Raw genomic sequence first — 16,393 nt, forward strand, 5'->3', positions numbered from 1 at the left:
TTGTTATTTCTTTCCTCCCTTACTTTCTAATTAAAGTATAATTTACAAACAGTAATATCCACAGTTTTTAGTGTAGAGTTCTAACAGTTTGGTCAGATTTATGTGGTCACATAACCACTAACACAACCACAATGTAGAGAGTTTCATTATCTAAGAAAAAACTCTGAGCTTCGTGTGGTCAATCCCTTCTCCCACCCAATGTCCATGGCAACTGCTAAACTATACAAAGCTAAGCGCAATGCCTAGCACATTTCACTTGTTTCATAAAGTTAAGAGTTAATATTTTATTATTTATAAAATAATTGGCATAGCATAGGTCACCAAAATGGTATTGCTCAAACATTCCATATGCTGTTCTACATGTGCCTGTTCCATTGTAGCTGGGCTGAGACATGAGATAGTGGCAGAGAATGAACTGTCAGATGAGATAATATGTATAATTTCTGAGTGGGTTCAAACATATACAACCCTCCAGTTGTTTCTTCTGCCACAGGACTGAAATAAAAAAAAAAAAAATTCTAAAATTCAGTTGGAACTACAAAGAACTCTGAATAGCCAAAATAACTATGGAAACAAACAAACAAACAAACAAACCTGAATCCCTCACACTTTCTTATTTCAAACATATTATAAATCTACAGTAATCAATACAGTATGGTACGGGAATAAAGCCTGATATACAAACCAGTGGACTAGAACAGAACCCAATTGATGTTTAGCAAGAGTGCCAGGACTACAAAATGGAGAAAAGATAGTCTCTTCAACAAATGGCGTTAGGAAAACTGAATATATTCATGCGTAAGAATGAAATTGAACCCCTGTCTTACACCGCACATAAAAATTAACTTAAGATGGATTGAAGACTTAAATGTAAGACCTTAAATTGTAAAAATCCTAGAAAAAAGCACAGGAAAAAATTTCTCGACATTAGGCTTGGCAATGATTTCTTAGATATGACACCAAAAACATAGGCAATGGAAACAAAAATAGACAAGTAACACTATATTGAACTTAAAAGTTTCTGCACAACAAAGGAAACAATCAACACAGTAAAAAGGCAACCTAATGAATGAGAGAAAATAGTTGTAAACTTGTCTGATAAAAGTTAATATCTGAAACTTACATATAAAAAAATCCTACCACACAATAGCAAAAAAGAAAAGAAAAAATAATTTTAAAAATGCACAAAGTATTTGAATAGACAATTCTCCAAAGAAAAATACAAGTATATAAAAGATGCTCAACTTCACTAATCCTCAGGCAAATGCAAATCAAAACTATCATGAGATACTAACTTACATCTGTTATGTCAAGATGACCATTATTAAAACGCAGAAAATAATAAGTTTCAGTGAGAATGTGGAGAAATTGGAACCCTTGTGCATTGTTGGGAATGTCAAATAAAGCAGACACCGTAGAAGACAGTATGTAGATTTCTAAAAAAAAAAAAAATTTTGGAAAAACTACCTATAATCCAGAAATCTCACTTCTGGGTGTTTATTCAAAAAAACTGAAATCAGGATCTTGAAGAGATATTTGCACTCCCCTGTTCACTGCAGCATTATTCACAATAGCCAAGGGGCGGAAACAACTAAATGTTTATCAATGGATGAATGGATAAAGACAATGTGGTATTTGAATAAAATGAGGTATTATTCAGCCTTAAAAAGAAGAAAATACTTCCATTTGCAACAAAATGGATAAACCTGGAGGACATTTTCCTTGGCGAAATAAGTCACAGAAGAACAAACACAGAATGAATCCACTTGTAATGAGGTATCTGAAGTAGTCGAACCAGTAGAAGCAGAAAGTGCAATGATAGTTGGCAGAGGCCTGGAGAGGAGAACTGTGAAGTCGATGTTCCATGGTTAGAGTGTTTCATTTATTCAAGACACATAAGTTCTAGAGATCTGCTTACAACCTTGTGCCTAAAGTTAACAATACTATACTGTACACTTAACCTTGTGTTATGTGTCTTTTTCACCACAAGGCGAATGAATTTGAATCTGTTATTCACACCATAGGTAAAAATCAACTCAAAATAGGAAAAAAAAAAGCCTAAACATGAAAGCTTAAACAATATGTTTAAAAAAACATATGGGTAAATTTTTATGACCTTTTATTTCAGAATGGTTTCTGAGGTATGAAACAACAACAAAAAAATAGAAAACTTAGACTTTATCAAGATTAGAAATTTTTGTGCATCTTAGGACACTTTCAAGAAAGTGAAAATACAACCTATAAAATCGGAGAAAATAGTTCCAAATCATAATCTGATAAGGTTTTGCTACACAGAACACATAAAGAATTTATACAGAGCAAGATTGCACAATAGGAAAGTCCCAGCCTCCTTCCTCCAACAGAAACATCAATAAAAAAAAAAAGATATTTGGGTCCAAACAACTTTATGAGTGCTTCAGAATCCAGTTAAGAAGTTGCTACATCTCAGAGGAGCACAAAAATAAGTATAAACTGCTATGAAATGGGTAAGAAGAACAATTTCATATTATCCTTGACAGTGCTTCTCCATCAAGCCAGCACGGCTCAGCACCAAGAGAGATCCACTTGGATCCTGATTTCTACCCCCAAGAGAAAGAGAAAATGCAGCATGTACCTGATATCACCAACCTTGTGGGGCACCACCCAAGAGACCTAATTCTGTCTCACATCACTCAGAGACAGAAGCAACCCATATTGCTACACTTTCTAGGGGGCAGTAAAGAACAAAGAAAAGGGGTGAGAGTCTTAAAAGACTGTCCAGGTCTCCCAGATTGAGAGAGGGTGCACACTACTGAGACTTCTCCTCCAGGAAGAAGAGAGAGAAGTGGAGGTTGCACCCAGCCTCCCAGCATTCCAGCACATTCCCCCAGGAAAAGGGTTGAGTGGCTCTCAGCAGCCTGTGTGGTGCTTCAAGATCCAGAGAATGTGCACGATCCTCAGACTTCTATTTCAAGGTAAAAAGAAAGAAGTGGAGCTCGCACCCAACATCGTAGTATCTCAGTGCACTGTCCTAGAGAGAAAGGGCAGGAGGTTCGCATGGTTCTGTGAGATTAAGGTGTGCGACGATGAGACTTTTCTCTCCAGGAAAGAAGGACAGCAGTGGAGTGTGCATCCAATATCTCACTCAATCAGTGCACTGCTCTGAAGAAGAGGGAAGGGTGGCATATGGCGGCCAGCATACATATACCATGTAAAAAAAGTTAGACGTAAAATGTCACTGTCTTTGTCAGCTCAGGCAGCTATCACAAAATATCATAAATTGGATGGCTAATAAAAACAAATATTCATTACTCACAGTATGGAGGCTGGAGCCTGAAATCAGGGCCAGCCCTGATGAGAGTCCTCTTTTGGTTCCCAATGACTGCCTTCTCATTGGATCCTTCCATGGCAGAGAGCATAAATAAGCTCTCTAGAGACTCTTAAATAAGGATACAGATCATATTTATGAGGCCTTCACCCCCATGACCTCATCTAATCTTAATCTTACCTGCCAAAGTTCCCACCTTCTAATACTATCACATTAAGAGCTAAGGTTTCAACATATGAATTTTGGGGGAATACAATCATTCAATCCATAGCAGTCACATATTGTATAATTTCATTTATGTGATATATCTATAAAAAATAAATCAATAGAGCCTGAAAGCAGATTATTAGTTTTTACAAATGATGAGCCTTTTGCTTGACTTCTCCTTATCATTACTCTATTCATTCATTAAAATCTTTCACTGAGCCCCAGTTTTTTTCTAGATGTAAGCTTTTATTAGAGTAGAAATCAGAAATATTTTCGGTATTCATAGAACTTTTATTTTTCCAAGGAACACAAATGAAAGAAGTAAACACATGCAAAAATAAATATGCAATTATACATTTTGATCAAAATCTGAAGGAGAGTGTGGTAGAGTCAATATTGAGGGAGTCAGCCAATATAAATTTGTTCATTCATTGAGTTACGATTTCATTAGACGTTCTTGAATTTTTCTATGTAATCAATTTTTGACTAGATCCTGAGAATACAGACCTAAATGAGAAGACATCATTGATCTCAAAGGACTCACTATTCAGTAGTACAGCAACCATAAATGCAAACCAGTATAATTGCTAAGTTTTTCAATAGTTACGTTAATGTAAGGAATGTGCAAACCTGTAGAGAATTTTAATGAGTTTATTTGAGCCAAAGTGACAACTGCTGGAAAGCAAAATCTCAATGGATTAAGAAAATGCTCTGGAGAATGGAAGTTTTGCAGCTTTTATACATCGGAATCAAAAGAGGAGATGTAAGGAAGATTACCTGAAACCTATTGGTGGTAGATTAAGAGGGTGGGAGAAAGCAATGCAGGAAAATCTCTGAGACCGGATAAAAAGTAAAACAAAGAGACATATACAGGATAACAAATAATTAACATTTACTGCACAGAGAAATGGTATGAGGGGACAAAGTAACCATGAGGGGTTCTGTAGTCTGTGCTCTGGTGCAATGGGTTGTGCCCTGAGGGGTCTAGAATAAAGAAATTGCTCTGACATTCCAAGGGGATGTTATCTTAGACACATAAAGACAATAGACAGGCTCACTTAAGTTAAAGAATGACCTTTGTCAAGAAAGCGATAGGCCTAGGATGTGGTTAACTGCCATGACCTGCATTTAGTTAGGAATTTATATGTACAGACCATCCTATGTGGTTACTTTCGGTCTCTGAGTTTGTAGGGCCCTCCATGCAGGCTTCCCCTTGTCAGGTTTAGTATGTGACCCCTTTCTCATCCACAGTTATATGGAGAAGAGTGACAATATAGAGGACGAAATGAAAGGAAGATAGGGAAGGAAAAGGGAAAGAAAGGAAAGAAAATTTTTGAGCATCTATTCCATTTAAGGAACTGTGCTATATTCTGGCTTATTTAGTATACGTTCTGGTTTAATGCATATATAATTTTGTGAGGTAGGCATTATTTTCCCTTGTTGAAGCTCAGAACATTTAATTAATTTGCTTTATATCAAAATGCTTGCTGAAACAGAGTTCAAGTTGAGCTATTTTCTGTCTCTAAAACCTGTGCTAATTTAAATCGTGTCAGCATTTCAGTTACGATTTGGAGGTTGGGTGAAGATTCACAAGTAAACAATTGTGGAATTAAATTGCGTTAGAGCATTTTGACAGTTTTTTTTTCATTATATAGCCCCTCACTCTTGACTTATGGAAAACTTTCTATATTAGTTAGTGTAGATAATACTAGCAGCCACAAGCAAACTCCAATATTTCAGTGCCGGAGGTCATAGAGGGTGATTTTTGGAAATTAGTTGTTCTGTGGGAAACCATAGAGTGATTCAGTGACCAACGTTTTTTCTCTTTAGTGGTTTTGCCATCTTTTGTGTTCTGAATCTTCTCTATCCAGCTGATGACAAAGAATGAGAGTGAGCAGAGGATCACATGGAAGGTTTGACAAGAGACCTGAATTTATATGTACAGAAGCATATAAAACACAAAACCACGTCTCACATAAAATTAACAACGGTGGTTTGTTCATAAACTCACCACAAAGGAAACCATCTTTGGTCACTTTAATTTCAATGGAGTTCAAAGGTGTTAGAAAAGAGAGTAAATTTATTGAGTAGAATGAATAAATACTGAGTCATTGTATGGCTGGCAAAAGTTTTATTAAGATACAGTTTTTGGACGTGGGAGATACATTCTAACTGGTCTTCTTGTACCATCGTCAGTCATTGGTTGGCTGTAAGCAGGCAGGCAAACAGTCTGGAGAATTTCAAAAAGGGAAGGATTATTCAGGGTTAGGGATAGAGAGTTTTTTGAGACTGCTAATTTCCTCCAAGAAGTTGGAGTCTTTATCAAGTGGATTTTCGTTATATTCTCCCCGTGAAGTGTCTCGAGTTTCTGCATCTTACTTCTGCCCATAATTCTCAGTAAACTGATTTTTAAATAAAGGCTCAAGGCTTCATTTCCAGTGAAAGAACCAGATTAAGCTAATGTTCAAAGGGACTTTCCATTCAAGGTGAGGGAACTAGATGAACAGAGCTCAACGTTGGTAATGACTATGAAGAATGGAGCAGGTTTAGGACAAAAGTTCATGGGAGGAGAGTGACTATTTTATAAAGTAGTTCATGGAAGGCTTCTATGACTTTCCCGAGTGTAAAACATTTAACCAGCATCTGAAATGAGTGAGGGAATAATCTATGCAGAAGAAACAGCAAATACAAAGAAGCTGAGATACGGGCAAGATTGGAGCTGTCTAGTATTGCTAGAAACCAGTGTGAGTAAAGTGGGGTGAAGGGTAGGAAAATGATAAGACATGATATCACTTAACTACTGTATGTTTGAGTGAGTAACATTAACCATTTCAAAACATATACTGCTAAGAAAAATGAATAGCATTATTAACTTCAGTGTGATTTTTGAAACAACATGTGAAGAGTTGGTACTCAAATGATTAAGGTAAAAATGACAATTCATCTCTTCTTTTATTCTAATAAGGCTATTTAGTTTTAAAAACTTTCACATGCTTATGCTTTTTCTTTCCAAATCACTCAATAATGAATGAAGCATTAATTTATTAAGCTGTTATAATTATTTAGCTCTGAATAAAATGCGCCAACAAAAGCATGTACTTCATTAAATAAACTTCATTTAAAATCATTATTATATTTTTTTCTGCATTTTAGGCGATTGGGTTATTCTTTAACTAAAGAAATAAGTAACATTATATAAATGTCCTATTATCCCAAATGGCCATTAACATTTGAGTTATTGCATGGAGCAGATGTAAGAAAGATGAAATAACCTTTTGAAGATTCTATATCATTAAAAGGTGAAACCTAAAAAAAATTTTGCCCTCTTAACAACTTTCTTGAATGCACTCTTGACGTCTTTGTTTCTCAGGCTGTAGATCACAGGGTTCAGCATGGGGATGAGCATAGTATAGAACACAGATGCAACTTTGTCTGTGTCCATGGAATGACTGGAACTTGGCTGTAAGTACATGATGATGACAGTCCCATAAAATATGGAAACAGTAACAAGATGAGAAACACAGGTGGATAAAGCCTTCTTATATCCCCCTCTTGAGTGTATCTTCAGAATGGTAATAAATATGAACAAGTAGGAAATCAAGATAACAAAAAGTGCAAGAAAGACATTAAAGCTTGAGATAAGAAGAAGAATCAGCTCATTGATGTGTTTATCAGAGCAAGTCAAAGTCATGACGGCTGGAACATCACAGAAAAAGTGATGGATCACATTGGAAACACAAAAAGAGAGACGGAATGTGTCTCCAGTGTTAATAGAAGCATTCAGAAAACCAAAAACATAGGAGCCTATGGCCATGTGAGCACACACACTCGTTGTCATGGTTGTGGTGTAATAAAGGGGTTTGCACACTGCTGCATAGCGATCATAAGCCATTGAGGCCAAGAGGTAACTTTCCACAGTGGCAAAGACTATGAAAAAGAACATCTGAGTGGCACATGCATTGTAGGAGATGACCTTGTCTCCTATTAGAAACCCAGCCATGACCTTCGGAGTGACTGTTGAGGAGTAACCAAAATCCACCAGAGACAGGTTACTGAGGAAAAAGTACATGGGAGTGTGGAGACGAGAGTCCAGAAGAATCAATACGATCATCCCCAGATTCCCAATCAAAGTGATGAGATAGATGAGGGTGAACATGATAAAGAGAGGAATCTGCAGTTCTGGAGCATTAGTGAGTCCCAGCAGGATGAATTCTTTCACCTCTGTATTATTCTCCATGGATGTGATTTGAGAATCACAAGATGCTCTGTAGCAAAGAAAAAGAACACATTGATTAACAAAAACCAGGGGCATAGAAATTCAAATGTACAAGCATTCTTTCAGTAGAAGAACTTGTTCTTCCGTTTCTAAAGCATGAGCATAACAACACATTTAGTGATAATTTATCTATACACTTACAGACTTTTCAGATCATCTTCCCAACTTCTCGATTTTGTATATGACTAGACTGAGTTGCAGGAAGGGCTAATGAATTGTTCAAGTTCACATGCTTAGAATGAATGCATCTCCTAAATTGGATCTTTTGAGTCTTCTAACAGCTTACATTTGCACTATAGTACTCACATGCCAGGTGCTTTACATGTATATATTCATTTAATCCTCTCATCAATCCATTAGATTGATTAGTTATTCTTCCCATTTACACATCTGGTAACTTGGCAACAGAGAGAATGAGTAATTTATTTAATTTACACAGGTATTAATGGACAAAGTCAAGCTTTGGACCCAATAAGAGAGGTTCTCAACTTAGTGCAGTTAATGAATTTGAATTAATTTTAATTTCATTCGATTTACATTTAATTGTTTCTATTGTACCAAACTTAATTCATAGAGTAGCATAGTTGAGTAATTCGCAAGTAAATGCAGAGTAGTTGCTGTGGTCTAAAGGCAGCATTAGAGGCATGTACATCCAACGAGGCCATTCTGAGAAGGTGTAGCATTGGACGTGAAAGCTTTGACTCTGAGAAAACATGTCTATTCATTCACATACCAGCCCTACCACTCACTACCTGGGAGACATCGGTCCTAACTTATGTTAAATGAAAAAATCTTTAACTTCCACAGCCGAAAATCTTTTTGTAAGTAAGGTTTCATTGAGCCAAAAATGGTAGCCAAAAAAAGAAAAAAAAGACTGGTCTTGGGGCATAGAGTCTCAATGACCAGGAGCATGGCTAGGTAAAAAAGACAGCATGTCCATCGTCACAGAGTTTTGTAAGCATTTTTTATACATCAAGTAGGAGGAAGGGAGAAGAAAGAAGTAGTCTGAAAGAATTAACATTAGCTATAGGCAAAGGAGTGGGGGAAGGTAAGACAGGCCTAGTCCTGGGACAGGCAACACATTCACATAAAGAAATGTTTGCTCCTGTGGATTGACTGTGGGCAGCAGTCTAGAAAGCCCACATGTAAACCACAAGCAGAGGCTCTTGGAGGTAGGTGGTGCCTGGTTAAAATAAATAGCCACCTGGAAATTAACCCCAAACTCCAACTGGCAATGAATGGGGGAAATGAGAGCAGTTGTTTAGTAGCTGACCAGCAGCCGTGAACAGACTAACGGTTCTGTCTCTCTCACTCTCTGGCCACTGTAATTTAATTTAGAACATCTCAGAATTTCCTCCGTGTCACTTAACTTCACTCATCATATCTATCAGAGAAATGAAGGTGGCATTGGGACCTACCTCAAAAGATTATTGTAAGAGTTAAAAAAATAATGCATGGAAATAGCACAATGTGGGTGTTAAACATGATACTGATGAGTACTTACTATAATATAATTATTAGCATAGAACCGTGGTCCCTAGGTTGGTTTAGAAAAGTCAGGTGACAGATGCAGGCGGGTGGGTTTTGAAGTCTGGTAGCCCTAGTCTTTGAATTACCTTTTCCTACATTCTGCCCACTCAGATATTTTTATACCCCACCCCATGTCCTGTATTTCTCACTCTCTTCTCATGGCTGTGTCAGTCATTTTGCATGATAATATGGGAATCTTCATGTTCTCTGTTTTGGGGGAGGAGGTATTTTTATTTTATTTTATTAGTTTCAAGTATACAGTTAGTTTCATATATATTAGTTAGACAATTACATAGCTTATAAAACATTGCCCCTAATTGTTCTTTCTCTCCTCTGGCTCTCCATCTAGCCATTACATTAATGCTAACTGCATTCCCTACGCTGTGCTTTCTCTAGAGATCCACATTTTAGCTTATGTTGAAGTATTCCCCTTCTATCTTACATTCATTCTTACTGTCATTCCTATCAACACTTAGCTGGATCACAGATATCGAGTAAATGAGGGGTGAAAATTCATGGTTTGTGAGTTGATACTAATCTGTAGATCTATTCATGAGAAAGTACAAATCTTTGTATTTTCAGGTGAAACCATTTGAAAGGTATCCATTCTTTGGTAACCACTATTCTCTATATTTCTCCTGGCCCCTAAACACATTATTTTACATGTCTGCACCTTAAATTATTTACATGTCAACACCTCATCCACACAATAATATATTATTAAGATATCACATATATATTAATTGATATCGGTAGATCTCCTGAGGCTAGTAACAGCTTAAACTTATTGATTGTGTGTAGTTTGTCTCATAGATGGATAGATTTATAGATACTAGATGATACTGATGAGGATGATGATAGCTATAGATAGCTAGATGATAGCTAGATGATAAATGATAGATTATAGATTAGATAAATAGATGATAGATTATAGATTAAATAGATAGATTAGATAGATAGATGATATATAGATAGATAATAGATAGAAATAACAGAAGAGGAAAGGATGAGAAAGTGTATACACACACACACACACACATACATATAAGTTAATTCACAGTTAAGAAAATGAAGAATTTGAGAGATTATGTAGCTTTTAAAAATTCTTTACCCAGTACAAGATATTTAAGATACAAATCCACATCTAATTGAACCCAATGCCTGTGACTTTAATCACTGCATTGTCAGATTTTTTAGATGATGAAGTAATAAAAGGGTGAGATTATGGGGGAAATGATAGTGAAAATAGAGTAAGGATCTTGGTAGCTTCATGATGATCCTTCTGGAATCTAAAGAAGTGTCATTTCACTTTGTGTGGTTAGCTATCCCTTCAATGACAAGTCAACACATAGTGAACAAGAGGAATTTAACAGCTACTCAATCAGAGTATCATCATCTATCATAGGTTTTTTGCTATCGTCCTAAGGAAAACAGTATGGAATTTCATAAATATCACTCTGTTCCCTGCTTATTAAAATATTTTGCATTTGAATCCTATACTTATACTTTTTCAGAAAAAGCATTCAAACAACCAGATATGAGCTCAGGAACTCATAGAAGATAGACTTCCCCACTGCATCTGCATCAATTCCATTTTTCACTATACGTATATATTGAATATAGAAGCTTACCTTGTTCTTGAAAAGAAGGGAAAGACAATCCTGTATATTGTGAGTCTAATATCAGAAACTCAGCGCTAGAAGACTGTATAAATAATGTAGGAGGGATTCTCTCACCTGTATTAATCAAAAGGTTCCAAGTTCCTTGAAGCATAAAGAGGTGGAGAAAAAAAATTATAACGTGGAGCTAGGAAGCCTGGCTTTAAATATTGCATCTACTTGGATTGTCCTGTGTACTCAGAAATTTTTATTGTCTGTCGACGTCAGTTTCCTTATTTGTAATATAGAGATAATAAAATAATATTGTCTACATATTTTACAGAATTATATCTGTAAATAACAAATAAGAGTATATCTATAAAAGAACTTAGTAAGGGTTTAACTCTTAGACATGAATCCATTTAATTTTTATCTTAAGGTTGTAGACTCTCTACAAGTTCTCAATTTGGGGAGAAAATAATGTATACTAAAACTGTTAGCATTCACTTCAATGAATAGAGAACAAGTGGGCTCAGAGCTCAGAGAAGACTCAGAGCCTGGTCCTTTTAAAATAATGTCATGCAGAATCATCATGAAACTTCAGGGCCTAATGAATGAAAACAAGAAGAAAATTGTACTAGGCGTGAAACTCTCAGGAGAACAGGGTTCAGTGAGGATAATCACTTCTCATTCCACCTACATAGCGATTCAACTGTGTGCAGGGACATAATTTGATATGCTGAGATGCACATGTGTTCATTTTGGGTCTTGCTATCTTTTATTTTTGCTCCTATTTAAAGAATTAAGGTAACTTTTACATACATCAAGAGGGATTTTGATTAAATAGTTTATGTTTATTATAATTTTTGATACTCCAAATATTTCTAAAAATTGATTTTGTCTTTTATCTGCCATATTTTTTATTATGTTTCCTCTTTCCCATTCTTTTAGGTGTTATAACTAAATGTTAGGGCACTAGGAATTTTAAGAAATTGATAAATAATATTCATTTTTTCCCTCCTGGGTTTACAAAGAACAGACAAATATGACATGTGAGTCAGAGAGATGGAGATTAAATTCTACCTTAATTCTGATGAGTCAATTTGAAGCTTTGGTTCAGATCTGTAAGCAGATGGGTTTCTTTTCTCCTCCAAATTACCCTCCTGTAGCCAATGCTGATGATGCTCTGCTCACCTCCCCTTGGCCCTCATTGTCCCTGTATATACCAATGCTTATTACATATATATAAAAAAAGGTTCTGCAACTGCTAGACTGAAGGTTTATTTTACTGTAAGAATATGCTTAGCCCTTGCATGGGCCATCTAATTTATTTGGAAGCAGCCATCATTAAATATAATAAGAAAAAGAATGAAAAACACCCAGATTCCTCATCTTTCAGGTGGTACAAATCTGAGTCATGTTTTGTATACATTGTTTCCAGTAGGTTGAGCTTTGGACTGCACAGATAAGTGTAACTGATTAGCAACTTAGATAGATGTGGCCTTGAGAACATTGCTGCTGATCCTTGAATCTCAGTTCCATGTTCTGCAAAAACCAAGTTCATATAATTCCCAATATACTTACTTCACAAAGCTATAAAGATTAAATTTAAACATAAACAAAAACCTTCTAATACAATGTCCGATTCAAGAAAATCATTCAGCTTCAGTTCCCTTCCTATTCTTCTCATTCTCCTTTAGCTGTTTCTCTACCTATGCCAAACTTTAGAACAATTATAATAAAAACGTGTATGTGTTCACAATTGAAAAATAATGTTTGCCTACCTCCAACTCTCAAGTCATAGCCTGAATCACTTTAATTTAATGCACTCACTTAAGCAAGGGTACTGAATCACACTTGTGTTCGGGCAATACATTCGTTACTATTATTAAAATGTAAATAACATGAGTCTTTAATTATTATGTGGATAGAGATAGTAAGATCTACAAATCATCATTCAAATAGTGGTACATACTACAGTCAAATAGCGATAGTGTTATTAAATCACCTTTAAAGTTTTCAGAATGTACCAGAAGTTTCTTCCTTTTGTGGGTTTCCATATTGGGCCCAAACAAATAAACATGTGCATCTCATTACATCTACTTTTGAAAATAGTTAATTTCCACATTTCCCTGATATGTGACAAGTGGTTAACACATTATCCAAAATCTCTTACATAAAGCATAAGTATAAAGCAACACATGTGTCTTTTTTACATAAGTATAAAGCAACACATGTGTCTTTTTGATGAAGAAATTTAGAAGTATAAGAGTATGAATAGTATTGTGCTACAAAATGTAAGACCAATTTCAATCCTATTTCTCTTGATAACTAGTTGCGACTAGACTTGTCATGGCCTGATTTTCTTAATTCACAGATGAAAAACCCTCTCCATTTACCTTATGTTCTATATGATATGCTAATGAATGTGAAGTTTCTTTGGAAAGCACAAAAGATACTAATAGTTTAAAATCAAGCAATCTGAGCCTTTACTTTCTGACGTTTACCTCATCTCTTCTCGGTTATTGTTCCAGAATTTTCATCTGATTGCTTACAATTTTTGTAATTCTATTAATATTTTCGCTTTTTTGAGACCTCATTCTGATTTCTTGTAGTTCTTTGTCCAAGATTTCATTTAGCTCATTGAGCATATTTAAGAAATTTGTCTTAAAAGTGATGAAAAATATAAAATACTGATGAATTAAATCTTTAAAAATTATTTATTTATTTATTTATTTATTTATTTATTTATTTATTTATTTTAAATTAAGTTTATTGGGGTAACATTGGTTAATACAATCATATAATTTTCAGGTGTACATTATCATCTGATATCTGTATATTCTACTGTGTGTTCACCACCCAAAGTCCAGTTTCCTTCAACTACCATATATTTGATCCCCTTTACCCACTTCACCCTCCCCGTACCCACCTGTATTTGTCCCACTTTACCCCATCTACCTCCCCTCTCCTCCTCTACCCTATTAGTAACCAAGACTCTATAGTCTTCTGGTAACCACTAGTCTATTGTCCATGTCCATTAGTCTTTGTTTGTTTGTCCTGCTCATTTGTTGCTTTTAGGTTTATATCCCACATATAAGTGATATCATGTCATTTTCAACTTTTTCTGTCTGGCTTATTTAGCTTAGCATGATTATCTCGAGGTCCATCCGTGTTGTCACAAATGGTAGTATTTCATCTCTTCTTACGGCTGAGTAATATTCCATTGTATAAATGTACCGCAGCTTCTTTAGCCAATCTATCGCAGGACACTTCGGTTGCTTCCATTTCCTGGCCACTGTGAATAATGCTGCTATGAACATTGGTGTACAAATATCTTTATGGATATGAGTTTTCAAGTCTTCGAGGTAAATACCCAGTAGAGGGATTGCTGGATCATATGGTAGATCAATTCTTAGTTTTCTGAGGAAACTCCATACTGTTTTCCATAGTGGCTGTACCAATTTGCAATCCCACCAGCAGTGTATGAGGGTTCCTATTTCTTCACATGAATTAAATTTTTAAAAAACGAGTGTAAGGATATATTAATGAATTGGGAGATTTAAAGCTGACATCTTGCAGGCTCCATGTGATCACAATTGAAACCCGAATAAGCCTTTTTATTTTGTGAGGGAATATTGACATGCTGATTATAAATTTATATGTAATGTCAAAACTAGTAAGTAGGCAAAATAATTATGAAAAAGAAAAACAAAGTATGGGCATGAAAATGATCTCATATCATGAGTTACTATGACATGTAGTAATCAAGATGTTGTGGCATTAGGAAAAGATATACCCATAAATCAATGTCGCACATTATAGCATCCAGAAATGACCCACAGATATACAAGCAACTAATTTTTGTGAAAGTTGCAAAAGCAAGTGAATGGAGAAAATATATTCTTTTCAGCAAATTTTGCTGCAACAGTTGTCAGTTAATATGCAAAAAAAAAAAAATAGAGTTAAATGTTAAATGTAAACTGAAATCACATGTTCCCCATAAAACTCTGCAAAATTTTTTAAAGTTTTATTGAGATTAAGAATTGCCAAACTGGGAGCAACCAGATGAATTTCTGGAAGTGAATGGTTAAACAAACCACAGTACATCATTAAACTGGAAGACTGTTCAGTGATAAAGTAGAATAATGTTGATTGATGCAACAATATGGAAGAATCTAAAGTGAATTTTAAAATGAAAGAAGCGAGACCTAAAGGCTCCATCTTGTGTGCTTCCATTTATATAACAAAGAGATGGGAAAAAAGCTCAGTGATTCCCAAGGGTTGAAGGAGTCGGGAGTGGTTGTCTCTGAAAGGGATGGAAAGGGAAATTTTAGGATGATGCACATAATCTCCACCGTACTGGGCTGATAAACGCACGACTGTGCATTCATTCAAACCCATAGAACTATGCACAGTAGAGAGTGAAGTTTAATATATACAAATTAAAAACTATCAGCCAGGAGCACAAGAGTAAACACAGACTGTTTTTTAAAAAAAAAATCTAATTGCACTACAAATGTATGATTTAACCTCACCGAAGGGAAATAGGGAAGAAAAATGAGCTGAACTAAGTAATTTTGGAAAATAATGTATTAATGAGAAACTGCAAGGCTAAAAATTAAAGAAACTACAAAAATACTGTACGTTAGTTACTAAAGTTGTTTATCATGGAGGTGTCGATGAACAATTATGGAACTGCTTTACTTATAAAAAGTCACACAAATAAATTAATGAATGAGATTTGTCTCTCACTGTCAGAGATAGAAGTTGCAGATACAAAGGGGGAACATTGAGATGAAATAGATTAGAGTCGGAGACATCAGTATGCACTCATATTTAGTTTAATATAGGTATGATGGGTAGGTAGAGAATAAGTATAATTATGAATGTATACAGACCACACGGGTACATACCTCCTACCTCTGTGCACAAAAGGCCTAGAAGTAAACTCCATGATGAGCAAGCGCAATCAGGATTTAAACCTTGGCTTTTTAATAAAAGAAGTAGGGTTCTTTGTAGAAATAGTTGATTCTGTGACAGGAGTAAGGACAGTACAAGCCCAGAATATTATGTAGTAACATAAAGTGAGGAAGTGCTCAAAATGAAAACAAAAGAATGAAGCTATGACAGAGGGACATGCGAGCAAACTGAAGGAGTTGTGAATGGTGAAGGTGGACAATTTAAAGAAAAAAATAAATAACTTAGTATTGGTTATTACTCATAATATAAAATAAATGTAAAAAAAACCAAACAAACAAATTTTGCTAACAGAACTCCAAGTAAATTATTGAAATACTGTCCAGTCCAGGAAGTGGAGCTTAGTTCTCCGACACTGGAGTGTGAGCTGGACGTAATGACTTATTTCTAAAGAACAGAGTATAGAAAAAAGGGGTGTGTGTGCGAGTAACTTTACAAAGTAGAAAACTTGCAAAACGTACCTTGGACTTGTGATCAAGGTTAACATCATCAGTG

At 35.4% G+C, this 16,393-nt stretch overlaps 1 protein-coding gene across 1 annotated transcript; it reads right to left on the minus strand.

Annotated features, from left to right (window-relative positions):
* Positions 1-6,806: 6,806 nt before the first annotated feature.
* Positions 6,807-7,751, minus strand: LOC102893381 (olfactory receptor 5B17). The gene has a single exon (XM_006906025.2). The coding sequence runs from the start codon at positions 7,749-7,751 to the stop codon at positions 6,807-6,809; it is 945 nt and encodes a 314-aa protein (XP_006906087.1).
* Between the last annotated feature and the right edge of the window lie 8,642 nt (positions 7,752-16,393).

The sequence above is a fragment of the Pteropus alecto genome, unplaced genomic scaffold (genome assembly GCF_000325575.1).
Source record: "Pteropus alecto unplaced genomic scaffold, ASM32557v1 scaffold91, whole genome shotgun sequence".
NCBI lineage: Eukaryota > Metazoa > Chordata > Mammalia > Chiroptera > Pteropodidae > Pteropus > Pteropus alecto.

Bases quoted from the DNA above. Each gene is read 5' to 3' on its own strand.
- LOC102893381 (XM_006906025.2), bottom strand. From the start codon at position 7,751: ATGGAGAATAATACAGAGGTGAAAGAATTCATCCTGCTGGGACTCACT.